Source organism: Musa acuminata, chromosome BXJ2-4 (assembly GCF_036884655.1).
Source record: "Musa acuminata AAA Group cultivar baxijiao chromosome BXJ2-4, Cavendish_Baxijiao_AAA, whole genome shotgun sequence".
Taxonomy (NCBI): domain Eukaryota; kingdom Viridiplantae; phylum Streptophyta; class Magnoliopsida; order Zingiberales; family Musaceae; genus Musa; species Musa acuminata.
The window spans coordinates 34,864,663-34,882,230 of NC_088341.1; the positions used below are offsets into that span (position 1 = coordinate 34,864,663).

General features: G+C 41.0%; 2 protein-coding genes and 1 long non-coding RNA gene across 3 annotated transcripts; 2 read left to right on the top strand and 1 right to left on the bottom strand.

Moving 5' to 3' along the window:
* Positions 1-1,593: 1,593 nt before the first annotated feature.
* On the top strand, positions 1,594-3,077 carry LOC103982469 (aspartic proteinase nepenthesin-1-like). The gene has a single exon (XM_009399404.3). The coding sequence runs from the start codon at positions 1,699-1,701 to the stop codon at positions 2,959-2,961; it is 1,263 nt and encodes a 420-aa protein (XP_009397679.2). The 5' UTR covers positions 1,594-1,698; the 3' UTR covers positions 2,962-3,077.
* A 3,487-nt stretch (positions 3,078-6,564) lies between these two features.
* LOC103981283 (uncharacterized) lies at positions 6,565-7,963 on the bottom strand. Its single transcript, XR_671403.3, has 2 exons — positions 7,766-7,963; positions 6,565-7,639 (listed from the first exon to the last, which is right to left on the bottom strand). It is a non-coding gene; the product is annotated as an uncharacterized LOC103981283 (long non-coding RNA).
* An 859-nt stretch (positions 7,964-8,822) lies between these two features.
* On the top strand, positions 8,823-17,301 carry LOC135610494 (dol-P-Man:Man(5)GlcNAc(2)-PP-Dol alpha-1,3-mannosyltransferase-like). Its single transcript, XM_065105069.1, has 13 exons — positions 8,823-9,080; positions 9,198-9,232; positions 9,347-9,484; positions 10,446-10,514; positions 11,168-11,325; positions 11,448-11,514; positions 11,617-11,670; positions 12,846-12,934; positions 15,062-15,178; positions 15,765-15,874; positions 15,976-16,054; positions 16,938-16,994; positions 17,067-17,301. The coding sequence occupies exons 1-13, from the start codon at positions 8,945-8,947 to the stop codon at positions 17,233-17,235; spliced, it is 1,278 nt and encodes a 425-aa protein (XP_064961141.1). The 5' UTR covers positions 8,823-8,944; the 3' UTR covers positions 17,236-17,301.
* Positions 17,302-17,568: the final 267 nt, after the last annotated feature.

Here is a 17,568-nt window from a genome sequence, read left to right on the forward strand (position 1 = left end):
ATATCTTTAATTTAAAATATATATATATATTCATATCAAATAATTTCTAATGCATTATGAGTCTTTTTGTATCATTTACGGTGTTGATTTATAGTGTTTTTATTATGATGATATACCAAAGCACTACTACAACAACAAGTAAAAATAATATAGTCAGTTTTTTTAGGAATAATTTAAATATTTCTTGAATTAAGATACATTATTATTTAGAAAACACCAAAAGGAAACGTGTTTTGAAAAAAGAAAAAGAAAAGGTGATATTTTCTGGAGAATTGGCACGTAATCTTTAATATTAGTGCTCGACTTGATTCACACACGATCCGGTTAAGCCACGATAAACCCTCGAGTACTCATCAGAAGATCGCGGATCTCTTGCAGCACTGAAGCACATGTGAAACAGAAACATGTTATCGGCAGCACCAACATGCGGACAAAACATCGCCATCGACGATGAGATCTTTGTTGGATACGAAATAAACACTCGATATAAATGATGAGTCATCTATCAACTCGACGACTTTTGTTTCCTGTTAATTAAGCCGGCACCTCCTGACTTGGGACCGACCCAATCTGCTTGCAGCCTTCATAGCCATCTCCGGTGAACTCGGGCAACGTAAGATCCCACCACTGCCTGGGAATCAAAGAATCGATCACCAGGAAAGTCAACTCTCGTATTCTCCCGCAAGCAAAAAAAGATAATTCGTTTCTTCTAAAGGAGATTCACATTCTTGTGGTATAAAGTTGATGATAAAGTTTTATACTAGAAAAGCTATCTTTTGAGACTACAAATTTAGATTGACGAGGTGGCAGGGTTTTGCTGTCTTACCAGTGTTTGCTTTCCTTCACCATCTTCACAAAAGAACGATAGGCCACCTACCACTTTCTCAAAGTAATAACACTGCCACTATGAACGAACGAGAGGCAACTGTTGGCCCTTCGACTTGTGGAGAATCATCCTTCTCTACTTTTAAACAAGAAAGGTCGCCTCAATCTCTTTTTGCTAATGGAACACTCGCAAAGATTGCTTTGACAGACAGTGCGCGTTACCAACAAAAACATCTGACACCTAATGATGATCTTTCGGCCTTCTGATGAGGTGCTCGAATCGAAAAAGCACCGATGCTGATCATGTTCCTGCAGGTGATCCGATAGGTTAGTGCATGAAACCTAAGGATCCTTAGCGAGAGAGAGAGAGAGAGAGAGAGAGAGAGAGAGGCATGATTCCTCCGTTCCTAATGCATTATTGGAGTATGTCACTCTGGCCATTTTGTTCTCTCGGCCAAGATCAACCTCTCGACAACAGTTGAAACAAGTATACTACAGATATTAGGGGCCTGCAATCGTTGTGTTCGAGAGGACTTCCAGTGTCTTTTATATCTCCAATGCAACCTATTAAAAGTATATTTTCGAATTTAGCTTGGTGGTAGTCTCATCTCTTCCTAAAACCAAGTTGCGGTTTCCAAGGTCGTTGTCTGCGTTCTGTTCTTGCGGCTCACAGGTCCTGTCTCCCAACTTTGGATTGCGCGCAAATAAGGAACACCAAAACTGATCCAACTCCTCTTACCAAGTGGGCTGAAAGCTGATGAGCTAAAGTTGGCAATTCTCTGTTACGGCAAACATAAACTCTCTTTCAAATCTCTATTTTGATCTCATCCGCCGTATACATATACACGTAGATGCTCGATCGTCTCTCTCTTCATGGCGTACTTCCCGTTGTTAGCTCTCATGGCACTCTCCTCCTTGCTTCGATCGACCACCCCTGCCCCTGCCGGACTTCAACTCGGTCTCACCCACGTGGACGCCGGCAGCCCTTTCACGTTCACGGAGCGCGTCCGGCGTGCCGCGCAAAGAAGCAGGCACCGGAGGGAGGTCCTCGAAGCCAGGCTGGCCAACTCCTCCGGCGACATCCAAGTCCCGATCACGTCATCGAAGTTCGAGTACAAGCTGGAATTCGCCATCGGCACACCGGAGCTCAACGTTACCGCCATACTCGACACCGGCAGCGAACTGGTATGGACGCAGTGCCGACCCTGCGACCCATGCGTGCGGCAGAGCACCCCCGTTTATGACCCCTCCGATTCATCCTCCTTCTCCCGGCTTCCTTGCACCAGTCCCTTGTACGATTACCAAGTCTTCAAGCGCTTCGATCCACCAACGTGCCACTATGCCTACGGCTATGGCTCGGGGGCCACTCAGGGCGTTCTGGCCATGGAGACGTTCACATTTGGCACGAAATCTGTGTCCAACGTTACCTTCGGCTGCAGCAGGCAAAGCAAAGGCAACTTCGCAGGAACGTCCGGCATCGTTGGGTTTGGCCGAGGAAAGCTATCGCTGATATCGCAACTCGGTTTCCGCAAATTCTCTTACTGCCTCACTTCATTCAACAGTTCAAGCAGCAGCCATCTTCGGCTTGGGTCTCTTGCGACCCTGAATGGTACCGCAAGTAAAGTTCAATCCACGCCTTTCCTGGATGACACCAATCTATACCGCGTCTCTTTACGAGGGATATCGCTGGGTGAGGCCCTCTTGCCAATTCCGAACGCCACCTTTGAGTACAGAAGAGACGAGCTTAGTGGTACGGTGATAGACTCCGGCACGGGCCAGACGCAGTTGCCCAAGCCCGTGTACGAGATCGTCAAGCAAAACATCACGTCTCTCGTTGGCCTTCCCGTGGTTGACCTGTCGTCGACCATCGGGCTTGACCTCTGCTTCTCAGTCTCGTCATGGCCGCCGCCGCCGGTGCCGGACATGACGTTCCACTTTGACAATGCCGATATGACGATACCGCCGGCGAACTACATGTACCCCGACCAAAACGCCGGCGCGTTCTGCTTAGTGATGCAGAGGTCCGAAAGCAACTTGACGATCGTCGGCAACTACCAGCAGCAGAACATGCATGTAGTCTACGATGTTGCAGGAAGAACGCTGTCCTTCATGCCAGCCCGATGTGAAGACTTGTAAATCATGGCTTTTCAAGTATGCCTCATCGTGAAAGAAATTTGAAATAGTGAAGATTTCGTTCTTGTCAATGTAACACATGTTATGAGGATGACATCATTAGCAAGCGCTCAAATTCATCATCTTCTCGATCATCACTTTCCGAGTTCTGTATATTTTTTTTGTTTGTTTCCGAAGCGTCGCTACGATTCCCCAAGAGATTTCGGACGAGTCTCTTGATGTCTCAAAAACGAAAAGGTGGTGAGCGAAGCAGCAGGAGTCGTTGTCGGGGACGGAGAGGCGGTGGTCGACGGAGAAGGATCTCATGGTGGAGGCGCGCCGTTGTCTGCCTCGTCAGTTAGATGCTTTGAGAACCGTGCAAGGAGAAACATAATTCTATTATTGTATCACAGAGCATTGCCTTTCGAGGGTTAATTTTCTAGCTGACTTGAAGGCTTGACGCCATCTTTTTCTCTCTAAAAGAACAACAAAAACACCATATAAATTATGACAGCCGCTAAGAGAGGAGTGGCATTTGTATCGGTCGATGGATTAGGAGACGTACGATCCCAAGTGGCAAATACTCCCGACTCGGATGCTATAACTTCAGCTGGCGCCGATGGTCTCACGGACCTCATCGAAGCAGGCTTGGGTTGTCGGAGCAACACCGTGCGACTCTCTATACTGGGCTATGATCAAAGGATATTATATATATATATATATATATATATAAGAGAAGCTGAATTTTAATGACCGGTGCTTTGGATTGATTAAAGCAAGAGAAGTCATGCTGGAAAACCTTGAGTCCATGGTTCAGCTGAGTAAATAGTTGAGGGCTCATTTGTGAGCCACAGAAAAGTGAAAGCAAAATTCCTTTCTGGCAGAGATAGCTTCAGATCCCATTCACAGTTGAAGATCTCTGCTGCATCGCAGGCGTAATATTTGTGAACCTTGTTGTGATCATGAGACTCTTATGGGAAGTAACCTCAGGGAAGAAGTGTTGGCGAAATAACTTGGAAGTAACAAATCTCTGATCATTCTAGCCCTATAAGCAGCAGAATAGCACTGCTCCCACTTAGAACACAGTGAGGAACCGACTATCATCGTGTGTTACAGACGATGCATGCACTCACAATCAAGGAGATGATAAACTCGAATACACTTCATTGCAGGAGTCGTCCTCCTTTCTACTTATTTTTTCATCGTCGAGCTCGGTGGTCATCGTTGCCCAAATCTTTCACTAGGCATCATATCTTCCCACTAAATGCTAATCAGAGGCACTCACGATGTCCATCTGCTTTGATATGGATGCCACTAAAAGTGGGTCTTCGAAGGTGATAAGGTCGAGATAGGGCTAGATATCTTCAGAGGAAAGTCAAGCCTCGATGGATATTGTATAAGTTGGGAACTACAGAAGAGAAGAGTTGCCTTTCAAAGTGACATAATAAACAAACTGGGGATTCTTTCTTGCAAACTCTATCTTAGATTCTGTCAAAAGAAAAAGCCAGTTCGATGAGAGTGGTTTATGATTGATGTCTCGGTCCTTTGGTGTATTCCATGGAATACTGTGCATCGGGTGATTCTTCGGATGGTTTAACCACGGTTAAGTAACTAGACTTTAAGGGAATTCTGATACGTTAGAAGACCTTCATCGTGCATCGACGGAGCTCGGAAGACTTTTCACCTACCCAATATTAATTCCATGCAAAAACAGGGTAGAAGTAGCACAAAACTAGGGACTACGGAATATATGTAGGAGCTGCACGATGGTATCGCTTCCAATGATAGCCAGCACAAAGTAGTCCCTCGATGACTAAAGGAAAAGAGCAAGAAGCATCCTTTCTCTGCAGGAATGGCTCTCCGCCGTCCAAATCGCTGCTCCACGGTGTGCCAGCCACGGAGATAGATGAACCCTCGGTTAGGCCTGCAAAAGAAGGTGAATCTTTTTGTCCATCGTCGACCTTTTGTTTTGATGCCTCTCTTAGGAAGCCGGAGCTGATCCCAGGGTTCATTCCATTATATATGGGATGCACAAAAGAAAGGGAAAGGGAAAGGAAAAGGAAAAGGAAAAGTTGCTCGGGTACATCGTGCAGCAACTACATTAAAAGTCGTGCGGCACCGGAACCGGAACTGGCACTGGTGCATGTAGTTTTTGGCCGCAAAACAAAGGGAATAATGCATCTGTGCAGATAGCAAGTCTATGATCGTGATGCAAGAAGGAGAAGTGTGGGAAGCGGACACCAGGTCCAGGTGCGTTGCAGAGAGGAAAGAGAGGTGAAGTGGAGGACCCCATGTGTTCCAGAAGTCTAAGTTTTCTGCACTCCGACTGATGAAGACTTGCAGGCTTCGGCAACCATCAACGTGGACGTATGTGAGCATCACCTTTTCATCTGTGGCTGTCATCAGACAGAGGCTCGGATGTTGCCATCGGAAGCTTTCATCAGAGATGAAAAGGCATGCATCTTTCGCATCGAAGAAAGAGTAGCACAAGTGATCCTCCTTCCATACCTCGCACATCAGCTAGTATTCATTCTTCATGTCAAAATCCTTGAACCGGGCAGGGCCAGAATGGGTTCCATACCAACAACGGTGGAGACATCGATGAACGGTAGGTACGACTTCTCATAAAAAGATCAGACAGAGGTCCGAGAATTGGAGAGGTCAAAATCTTCATCGCATCCGGAGACCGATATGACTGACTACTCTTAAAGCTCAATTTGCCACCTCTCGGGCAGGAGGAGTTCTCCGACGCTAATGCAGTATAAGACACGTTTTACAGAAGCGGATTACAGCCGACGGCCATTGTTGTCTTCTATGCCTGTGGATGATCTGGTAACAAACAAAAATCGATGAGCGGAGGTCTCGCAAGAGTAGACTTCCCGCATGGCTGCAGAAAAAATATGTACGGTCCTATGCGACTAAGGAGAAAGACAAGCAAGGAAAGATGAAGAACATGCTTAACATGCTCGGGATGGATTCCTTCAGAATAGGAATCACAAGATGATATGAATCGGACGCAATTCATAATAGCCATTCAATAGAAAGACTGAATGATGTGAATTGGCATATGGGACTGTGACCGATGCACCTCACCCCTCGTTCTAAGTTTCTGCATGTCCGTAATGTATATTGTGAATTTTTAGGATCAGTACATTCTACTCCGAATCATTCATGGTTGATTTGACCCACTTTCCTTTCCTATGCTCCCACTCTCACTTGTGGATTGATTGGTTGCTGTCGTAGAAAGCAGTCCCTCTATGTGCAGAGTAATTGAACTGGTAGTGGCCCTGTGCGTTCGAATGCTTCGAGGAGTGTTTGTTGGTCTTGCATGTAGCATCATCATACACGAAGGTCAATTTTTTGTCATGTAAATATAGTTGTGCAAGTTTCTTAAGATCGATAGTCGGGAACTTGTGTTGGATCACAATCTTTTTTGGATCGAAACTACGATTAGCTTTTCTTCCTTTGGGGTCGCTTTTTGGGTTGACAGAGAAATCGGAAAAGAAGGAAGGCATACAATCTTCCTTGCAACCCCTACGCCAAGTCGTTTTATTTCTGAACCACAATGTGAGGCAGTGAATTGGAAAATGTCGCTAGAAAACATCATTGGATAAGACAAAGAATACGTTGAAACACGAAGCAACAAAGTTGATGATAGCTGAGAAAATGGAAACACGATAACATGAAAAATGGCCACCATTACTTCCCATCCATTTAAACTCTTCCTGCAAAGATGGAGAAGACTAGTTGTTGTCACCGCAACAAGTGCGGCCGATTTGGTCAGTAGCTCACGGTGAGGTTTTGCTGCTTCCTACTTCACCACAGGGATTCTAAATAAGGATGAACTTTACTCGCATTACTTCCTTTATACAGACTTGGACAGCACAAGGATACATCAGCAGCAGCTTCCTCTCACGATTCATCCGCTAACCATTATTTTGTCCGGCACGATCACCGATCACAAACTAGGAGGCACACGACCAGCTGGTCATCTACGAAGGGACGAAAGAAAGCGCCTAATAACAAATGGAAATAAGCTATTATTTCAGCTGAGCCAAGGATCGACGAGGTGGACCAGGCGAGACGCCAGGGCGCAAGTCACACGGCGACGGTTTGCCTGTCGAGGTCCACGAAGTGGGTCTCATGGCTTTGAAGATCCATGAAGCGGCTCTCGTGGAACTTGGCGATGAAGGCGGAGGCCTTCCTGTCGACGTCGGGCTCCCCCACCCACTTCCCTCGGTCCTCGTCGCTGGGTCGGATCTTCCTGGACACGTACCTCGGCTCCCAGTCGGCCTCCTCGTCCTTGTACTTGGCCTTGAAGAAGAGACAGGAAGAGGACTTGGAAGACGACTGGCTTCCTCCCATCTCTCTTCCACACGCTGCTCTTCAGGGGGCGCTCTGCGAGGAGTTCTAGGGAGCTTCTGCTCCTTTTATAGCCAAGGGAGGCCCTGAGCTAGTGGTGGTGGTGGTGGCGGGGTGGGGGGAAGGTAGCTTTGATAGATTCCAGGGGCAGTCGTAGACGTTTGAACGGTGCGAATTAGCTGCGTTGTGTGTGCTTCACAGTTGGTAAGAGATACCATCCATGCACACCGGTTGGACTCGTTCCAAGTTTTATCTTCTTCTACTGCTCCGTCTCTGTGCTTTTCTAACACAATTCGACAGGGAAAACATTATGCAAGCAGCCTAATAGCCTCACGTTCACCTGTCATTCACATTGCAGATCGGAACAATCAGTCACCTACGGAATCACCAGAGCATATAAGCCATGGCATGGAACCATGATCCTCATCCAGGAAACTAATATTTTAAGAGAGTTCATATTCCAGACCTCGAGAGATCGATTACTGTTGATCGATTGGCCTTGCACCTTCTGAATCGTCTTATCCAGCATGCAAATCCGAAAGATGCTTCCTGCAAAGATAAGATGGTATTACATTTTACTTTAATTTTTCGACATGGAACACCGATGATTGCAGGCACAGAGAGAGAGAGAGAGACGAGGACACGATGAAGATGAAGGCGACCGAGAGAGTACTTTCTTCATGCGCTCAAAAGCAGTCGACTTTGTTTGGCCTGCCAAACTAGCAGATGCAATCACGGAAAGATAGGCAAACTTTAGAGATGTCATGGATTAGTATTATTTTAGTCGCTACTTTAGTGTTGCTCGCTGTAATCACGTTGCTTAGTAGTATATCATTAGGGGTAGAATCTTGATCAGGCAAAAGGGATTTGGCTTGGTAGGTGAAGCCGATTTCTGTGGGCTGTGAGATTGTGCTGCCAGTACCAATTGCTTGATCCGAACCAGTTTCCACCTGCCATTGGGAAAGAGTGCTCAAAGGAGGGGGGAAGGGGACACCCAGTCAAGGTGGTAGAGAGGGATCCCGGAATAAAGAAAGATCCATGTGATATGATTAACGCTCTTTCTTGGTGGACTAATCATCTGCTAAATCTCTTTTTCTTCTTCCTCTTCTGGTGCGACAAAAGGACCACGACAGCGTTGTCACCGCGAACCCTAAATGCCGAGCCTTCAAAATATACTTGTAAAGGCACTTTGAACGAAGAAGAAGAAAAAGAAGCCCTCTTCCGTGCCTCGCAAATAGAAGAAGACCACAACGGAAGCATCGTCATTCCATTTGCAGACATCAACAATACGTTTTTTACTCTCTTTTTACGAAACAGAGCTCAGCATGACGTCAAAAAACATTAGTGGAGAATGATTATTAATATATAAAAATAAAAATGGATATCATGACACGTAAAAATGATTAAATGGCATCGAGAAATTAAGTTTATTAGCTAATTTCAAAAAAGGAAATATTGATCGTTTTCGGCACGTTCGCAATCCTTCCTGTTTAAACCGGTTCGTTTGGGCCATCGGTTCGGCTTCCCCGGCTTAACATGGCCATCGGTCCATCAGAGACTGGTCCAGGTTGGTTGTCTCGGCGCAGCAGAAGAGATCGGTAGACGACAGACCAAGGGATTCCGACGCCCGCCGCCCGCCGAATCCATGGCCCGACCACGGTCGCCCACGAATGATCTCCCCCCATCCCTCGGCGGCTACAAGGTCTCGAAGCCTCTTTTTGCATCGGCATTGTTGGTCCTCGATTCCATCTTGGTGGCTCTCATCATCGCCTACGTCCCTTGTAAGATGCCCGAGATCACTTCTTACCCTCTCTTCACCGGTTTTCCCTTCTTTCTTCTTGATTAACTGATGATGCCGAGGTCTGATGTATCTTCTTGATTCTGCCCTCTCTGTTTAGATACCAAGATCGATTGGGACGCGTACATGTCCCAGGTGATGACTCTCTGTGACCTAACCAGGCCTCGTTGGTCTCTTCTTGGAACGGACAGGAGGCTTTCCATCTTATCGGGCTCATCTTTCGTTGTTTGTTCTTGCAATTGGCGGCAGGTAGATGGGTTTCTCGGAGGAGAGAGGGATTACACCAAGCTGAAAGGGGACACGGGGCCGTTGGTTTATCCGGCTGGGTTTCTTTATGTCTACTCCGCCATCAAGTTTCTAACCGGCGGGGAGGTCTTTCCTGCTCAGGTGCGATCTCGATGGACGTCGCAAGATTCTTTCTCTACCTTCTTTTCTTTTTATTTTCCTTTCGTGTTCTTTCACCAAGATGTGTCAAGATTAACTATATTCAAAATTCTTAGGAGCACTCTTCTTTTTATGCTTGATCTTTAGTTGTGCGATTGAGGAATTTCTCATCTCTCTCCTATCAAATATTTATACCGTTGCTGAATCTTATATGTGCGAGTATTCGGCCCATGGTATGCGAGATACTTTGTACAATTTAAGACTGAGAATTGTCCGATTGTAGAGTCTCTTACTTAATGGAGAGATACAGGTGACACCGTACAAGTTGCAGACGTATACTGGAAATAACATGGAATGCTGCTTATCACATATGAATCAAATGAATGATGCGCAAGAATGATGTTAGCCATCCCGAGTGCGAATTTTCGTTTCTTTTCATTATACACTCCGTTAGTCATTGTATTGGGGGCTTTGGTGTTATTCTTGGGAAAGTGTGTAGCCTGTAGCCATTGTACTGTATCTCTCATTTAAATTATTAAAATATGCATGCTTTTAAGTATACAAGTGTGTTTGTGAGATATGTGCAGTCCTAAGATGTCATATATATCATGCATGTGTTCATAAATCATCCATCTATAATTTATCTTGTGTGCCCATGATTTTTCCCTTCACTTATCTGCAAGATTTTAATGAACTTCAACAATATCTTTTGAGATATGAAGTGTTCTTGTGTGTAGGCATGATAGTGGCCAAAGACAGCCAAAATATATGCCTAAGAAAAGAAATGTCCAGAATATTATTATTCTTAGTGTTTCAAAGAGTTAATTATGTTTGCTTGTTCAACATACTGTTAGGATGGAAATAAATTAAAATTCACTATGTGATTGCTTTGGTTCCTATCTCACAAAACATGAAACTTTACACGTGTTAATTCACTTGGTTCTTATTATCTGTCCTTTTGCAGATCTTGTTTGGCATTCTTTACATAATTAATCTGGGGCTCGTTTTCTTCATTTATATAAAGACCGATCTGGTATGGAAATCTGTCAGAGTTTACCGTTAATTAAATTTTATACTTCTTTGTACTATTGTGTTTCTATTAACATTACACACAATAAAAATTTATTGTTTTCTATGATTAGTGTTTATATATATATATATATATGTGTGTGTGTTTATATATATATATATATGTGTGTGTGTGTGTGTGTGTGTGTGTATATATATATATATGTATATATATTTATATATATATGAGGTCGGAGAACTTCATGAGGGTTTATTGTGTTCCATGATCGGTACTAGCTATCTCGCTTTACTTGTGGAAGTGAACGGAACACATTTTGCATTTGATTCTTTTTGGTAATATGTTGCCCATAATCCAAATGGGTACATCTTTGCTGGCTTTGGTAATTCAGATGCTGATATTGAAAGTTATGCATCATACTAAACGGATAATAATGTTACATGATTTTGGCAATTTGAGTACCAATGAGAATATCTTTTTTTGGAAGTCCCCTAATATCATAAAATGGACACCATCTATAACCACTAGGTTGGACTTTAAGCACCGGAGGAAGGGGTCTAACTTGTTATCTAACAGTTGAATTTCTCCCTTTCAAAGCAGATTTAAATATGCTCGTATCTATCTTCATGACACTATTGCTTGTCATCTTGTTGTGGCAGCTTCCATGGTGGGCTCTTTCTTTCCTTTGTTTGTCGAAGAGAGTTCACTCGATCTTTATTCTTCGTCTCTTTAATGACTGTTTTGCAATGACCTTGCTTCATGCTTCTCTAGCTTTGCTATTTAGTCAAAAATGGCATCTGGCTTTGATCATTTTCAGGTACTAGTTCTTCTTTTCTCAATCACTTGAGTATCATAGGCAACAACTAACTTAGTTGTTTCTTTATTTGATAGCTGATGAATATGGCTGGATTTTAATTTTCATTTGTCTTTTCACCATAGTGGAGCTGTGTCAATTAAGATGAATGTGCTTCTATATGCGCCACCTTTATTTCTGCTTATGTTAAAGGTATAACGTCTGATATTAAAGTTTCATTTATTAGACATCTTGATTATAAATTTATCGCTTAATTTACAGCTAACTGTTGTTACTATGAATATTGTGCTGTAGGCTCTTGATGTTAAGGGTGTCTTCTCTGTCTTGTTTGGTGCTGCGTTAGTGCAGGTATCTATCCATGCATTGCTGTTTCCATTTCCTAATACTATATACGTCAAAATCCATTTTTCATATTATTCCTTCACATGCGTTTGAACTTTGTTTGGCCCATGCAATCTCTATCTTAGTTTTAAGATTTACAGGGGTTATTTAGTTACTTTTGATTGGTTTTTTGTCTGCAATTTGTGTTATATTTTAATCGGGAATTATACAATAGACCAAAGTTATTTGGTTGATTATGGTTAATGACTATTTCATCTAATTGGCCAAAGCAGCAAGTGATGGGCTTAAGTGGATGATGGGAGATGTGTGGGTGCTTGAGAGAAAAGTGATGCTTAGGATGGGTGGTTTGGTTGAGTGGTAATGATTGAATGAGGTGGTGAGCATATGTGCGACTTCAACCAAGCAACTGGGATGAGAAGAATCATATGAATCCTGTCTACTTCTCTTTTTTTGTAAACTGATTGCAAACTTATTTTTGATGTACTAACACATTATTTTTTTCATTTTTTATTTTAGCATGCATCTAATAAGGCAAGCCTTGGTGCCACAATAAAGTTTCTCCTTCGCATAGCGGGTTTTTGAATCACAGAAATAAGTTCTCTACTTATAAAGATAAGGTTGTAAGTTGTAACCCAGGTCTACATCGACAGCAGCTTCTGGCACCATGCCACTTTTCTTTTTTAACACACTTTTAAACCCATTTTTAATTTTGTTTTCTTGCCAATTATTCTTTGCTTTCTCTTGAATGTGTGGTGTGGAAATTGTTCTAATTCAACGATAATTATGCTTCACTGATCTTTATTCTTGGGTCCTTCGTATAATCTGCTGAATGTAGCCAATGGAGGTTTGTTTCTGGTTGAACAGGCTAATCACAGCCTATGATGTGCCATACTACCTGCTAAATAACTTACTACAGTTCAAGGTTTCATGCGCCCCCTTTTACTCGCAATAGTTTTGGCTAGATTTCAAGATTTGTTAGGGGGCAGCCTAAGACTTCACATAATCTGTTCATTTAGGCTTCTCAAGTTAGTTAGGCTCCCTCTCCATACTATTGTCAGAAAAAGCTTGACGTTTTGTTTTGAAGAATTTGTTGACGTTATAGCTGGTTGCATTAGAAACTACTCTTGTTATTGTCTATATCTGTTTGTTGTCATTTGATTGGATGATTCACTTTTTGGCAGATTATTTTGGGCTTACCGTTCTTGCTGACATATCCTGTCGAGTACATTTCAAGAGCCTTTAATCTTGGGCGTGTCTTCATCCATTTCTGGTGCATACACAGTCTTTAGAATTTTAATTTGTTACAGTGATCAAAATATTCTAGTCTAGATTGCTGCTGTTCTTGGAAAGTTGAACTTTATTATGAAATGCTAATCTGTTGATTCATGTCATGGCCGAAAGATGCTTCTTATTTTTGTTAGTGACTAATAATTAGTTCGATAATGTGCATCATCTACATCTAAACAATGAACAAAGCAATAAATTTAATAGGTGTTTGGATGTCTTTTGGAGCTAATTTTTTCTGCACTGCAGTATTGACATTTTTTAGAACAGTGAAATTTTCTGTAGGTTTCTGTAGCTCTTATATTTATGATGTTCCCAAGAACAATAGATCTGCTCTATGCATTTGACCACATGGATGCAAACATACTATGAAACATCATAAATGTTTTGTTCTTTCATGTGAACTGCAGGAGTTAGCTATATAAATTATATTCTTCTCTAAACTAGTGATTGTTAAGCATTGAATGTAGATTTTTGTAAAGTTATAGAATTTGTCAAATATGCCAATAAGAATTCTGGAAAACTTTTGATTGCATCCTCGTGCATATGTGCAACATGCTACATTTGCCGATGTATTTAACTTTGTTATGTAGGCAGAATGGCAACTGATATAATTATTCTATTTATGATGATGTTTCTCCTGTAAATCTGATTTCTTGTTTTCCTCTTCCAGAGTAACATTTTCACATTTCCTCTATTTTCTTTAACTTTGTACGATTGCTTGAAAAAGTTTGGTGATAGAATGGGCTGAGGAATAAAAACTTGAAGACTGATAGTTACTTGCAAAGTTTTCTTTTGGTTTTATAAACACAGAATCAAAGACCAGTGCAAGAAACTGATTCTGTGATCACAATGGTAGACACATATACAAGTTCAGTCACTAGCGTCATCATCCTGAGCTAGTTAAGCAACTTGATTTCTTTATATTCAATGATGAGGACTTTTTATTGGACATATTTGTGAGAGAATGCCAATTCATGTTTGAGTGAAACCTGCATTATACAGACCAATTTAAGGGGAACCAACGGCCATGTTAGCAAGCCCCTCGTTATATCAATGATGCTTACATTATTCTGTCAACTGATCATTAATTTGGCATATCTCGTTAAATTTTCAAATGAGTTGAAAATAAAGTTGATTGGTCATTGATTATTTTAATGTGAATCAGATTGTCTCCTTGTATGCCCATAGGAACCTAAGTACTGCTGTTACCGTTTCTTTGGAGATGATCTTTTAAACAGATTCTGAGGGACATGCAGTGGGAGTAGAAATTGCAGGCTTAGCATAGATGCCAAGATACTTGTTTTATACTAACTAGCTAGTGCCTCTCTGATATTGTGACTGGATCTTGCTAATATTGTTCTTGCTTCTTAATTTCTAAAGGTCTGTTTTTTTTTCAACTTGTTAGCAACCTTCTTTGTTCAAAACATGTACTATAGATGAGTAAACTAAATCCAAGCTGCACTTTGCCACCTGTTTTTGTCCTCCCTGTCTTACAGGGAAGTGGGACAATCGGACATTAAACTTGGGGCCTACCAGTGGGCATTGCTGCCTCTCTAATTGCTGTATTTCTCTGCGAGATGAGGGAGGCAGAAACATGTATAAATGGTATTTGGCAGTAGTATTGTTACCTTACCATTCCCTATAACTGTCATTTGCAGGTTCTATAAATTAAAATAGACATTATTTGTCAAAACCCCTCTTGGTTACAAAGATATTAAGGTATGCATGTCTCCAGAATGATTCTTTTAGTTCAAGTCCGTAATTCTATTTGCAAACTGTAATGGGTGTTATAGTGACTTGCATCATTAATTTAAGCAAAGAAACATAGGTTCATTTACATGCTTGTATCGTAATGTATAGCTGTAACCTATATACAACAAATCATGAGTCTCATCTATTTCGGGTACACTACATGGATGATTTCCTACCACTGAACTAACACTAAACCTATATCTACAAAAGTATTTGTCCAATTGTCAATCAGCATAAACATACGTGTCGAGGCACAGAATCAAATAGGAATGTTTTTGTGAATGTATTATGTAGGCATTGGTTAGCCAGATATATATTGTAATCCTTGTCATGATTAAGTCAACCGTTATTGTTTCAGGTCTGTTAATTTCAAGTTTGTTCCAGAAGAGATATTTGTATCAAAAGAATTTGCATGTGCCTTGCTGGTTCTTCATCTAACATTGCTTATAGTATTTGCAAACTTCAGATGGTCCAAGTGAGTAACCAAAATTTTGTTATTATCATTTCTTTTGTTCTCTCTGCTTTTATATCTTTGGTTAGTGTTAAGGAATGAAAATATGCAGTCCTTTTAGAATAAGTCCAATAAACATCTTAGTCTGAACTCTTTTACGTGTGATGAAAGATTATTAGTGCGCTTTGCTCTAGCTGATATATGTTAAAAATGACTAGCAAAGGAATAAGTTTGATCGTTGAATCATTTTTTGTTTACTCTTTCATTCATAATTTGCATCAGATTTAGACTATATGGTATTTCTTTTCGTTAACCACGCAAATAATACTTGGTTGTTTATTACTGAGTATACCGGTAAATACAAAGTTGTCACTGGGGCTTATTTTGAAGATACCACAGTGACCTGTATACCTCTCTGACTTTGATTGTGGGATGCATGTTGGCCCATGAGATCATCTAATGCCATCAAATAACGCTGCACTTGTACCTGCAAAAGGACATTGAAGATTTGCTTATAAATGCAATTCCACTTTAGACTTCACTTGAATTTCATCATTTGCAATCTGGAATAATAACGGGTTTTAATGAATGTTGTGTTGGGCGCCGACAGGAATGGACTTTTTCATCTCTTGAAGTCAAAAGTCAGTGATGCTTTTTCAATATTCTCTGTTCAGCAATTTCAGTCCTGTGAATCAAGAATCAAAACTCTCAATAAAGAATGTATGTTTGGAATTTCTGAAGATCCTTCTCTTATCACATTTTGTTTTGTTTACATTATTTTTGCTTGGTCTGAACATATATGTGAACTGATATACATCCAGATATTGCAACTGTTATGTTTGTCGGGAACTTCATCGGCATTGTATGTGCTCGATCTCTTCATTACCAGTTCTATTCTTGGTAAGCTAATCTAATAAAGATTTGTATTTGCTTTTATTGATGAAAATAGCATACTAAAAGAACAACCTATCTGTAACCCAGTTAAAAAATTTTCCACAAGTGTTGTTTTTTCTTCTGATGTTACTTAAAAAATCCAAAAATTCACATTGCAAGAAATGTACTGCAAATATTGTTCATGTTTTGCATTATTTGGTGCCTGGAAAAATGTGAGCAAAAACATCCTTTACCAAAGGATTTAAGTGCTTGCTTTGAAATCTCTCATCATTGCTTTGGATTTTTTTTTCTTCTTTTTTTGGATGTAAAATTATATATTGGTAACTTCTCATGTCACAAGTAAGATAAGCTATTGTGTTTTGTTGGTTTATGTGTTTAACTGTCAAAGTTCACCAATTGCTTTTGGTAGGGTATTGCTTACTATTACTTATTTTATTGATTCTTCTGCAATTGAACTGTCGAAATATACTTGGAACTGCTCCAGGTAGAAACTCATTTTGCAAATTGTGAGTTTTGGGTGTCATCCATGAACATTTTTCTATATTGTACGAGAATTTTCTTATGTAACTGCCCATCACGTCATGACCATCCGGGTATCAATTTCTTGTTTGACTGATACAAATAATTGTCATTGAAATCTTCATTCATCCATATCCTGATACAAATAATTGTGGTTATATTCCACGGTCTGGGGTAAAGCAGCATATATCTTTCTTGTTAGTCAGTAATTTTTAGCGTCACATAGTAGCATAGCTTTTAATGATTTTGTGAGACATCAAAGATGTAAAGTTACTTACTATTTTGCTTTTCCTTTTAATTACTGTGGCTAATAAATTGATGATGATGCTTTCATCATTAAAAGCAGTTTTTCACTTTGGGTGTCTGTCAGGTACTTCTACTCGTTGCCTTTTCTTTTGTGGAAAGCACCGTTCCCGACCCCTCTAAGGTAAAAAGGTTGCCACATTCGTTACTGCTGTTGGTTTGTTTCATGAGCTACTTACTAATAAAGATGTTTCAGGCTCATCTTGTTTGCTGGCGTCGAGCTCTGCTGGAATATTTACCCTTCAAATATGTATTCCTCATTGTTGTTACTTTGTATGCATTTGTTCCTACTGTTGGGTGTTTGGATTGCGCCAATTGGAAGTGAATTTGTTGATCAAATACATGCAGAGAGAAAGGAGGCGTGACTGATGCTGCTGCCACATTATTTGCCCAAACTAGTTTGAATCATTACATTTTGAGCATGTTTTTCACCCGTTGTTGGTATTTTGCGTATTCAGTGAGGGATAAAAATCGGATTTTCTTTTGTCTTTGGTTGTTTTTATAATCGGATTTACATCCATTTAAAACATAATAAAACCCTCGGAACACATTTGTAATAACTCTGTTCAAATTACGAAAGAAAAACACGGCACGACACAGCTCACAGGCAGATATGAACTGAAAGAAAAATAAGAGATCATGCAAAGCTATGCTTGTTTGAAACCCATGATGAGATCGTCAGTGAAAAATGGGGATCA

Excerpts from the sequence above, each read along its gene's own strand:
- LOC135610494 (XM_065105069.1), top strand. The coding sequence starts at position 8,945 with ATGGCCCGACCACGGTCGCCCACGAATGATCTCCCCCCATCCCTCGGC. Across the intron at positions 11,671-12,845 it reads TTGGTGCTGCGTTAGTGCAG|ATTATTTTGGGCTTACCGTT; the intron begins GTATCTATCCAT and ends ACTTTTTGGCAG. Across the intron at positions 15,875-15,975 it reads CAAAACTCTCAATAAAGAAT|ATATTGCAACTGTTATGTTT; the intron begins GTATGTTTGGAA and ends ATATACATCCAG.
- LOC103982469 (XM_009399404.3), top strand. The coding sequence starts at position 1,699 with ATGGCGTACTTCCCGTTGTTAGCTCTCATGGCACTCTCCTCCTTGCTT.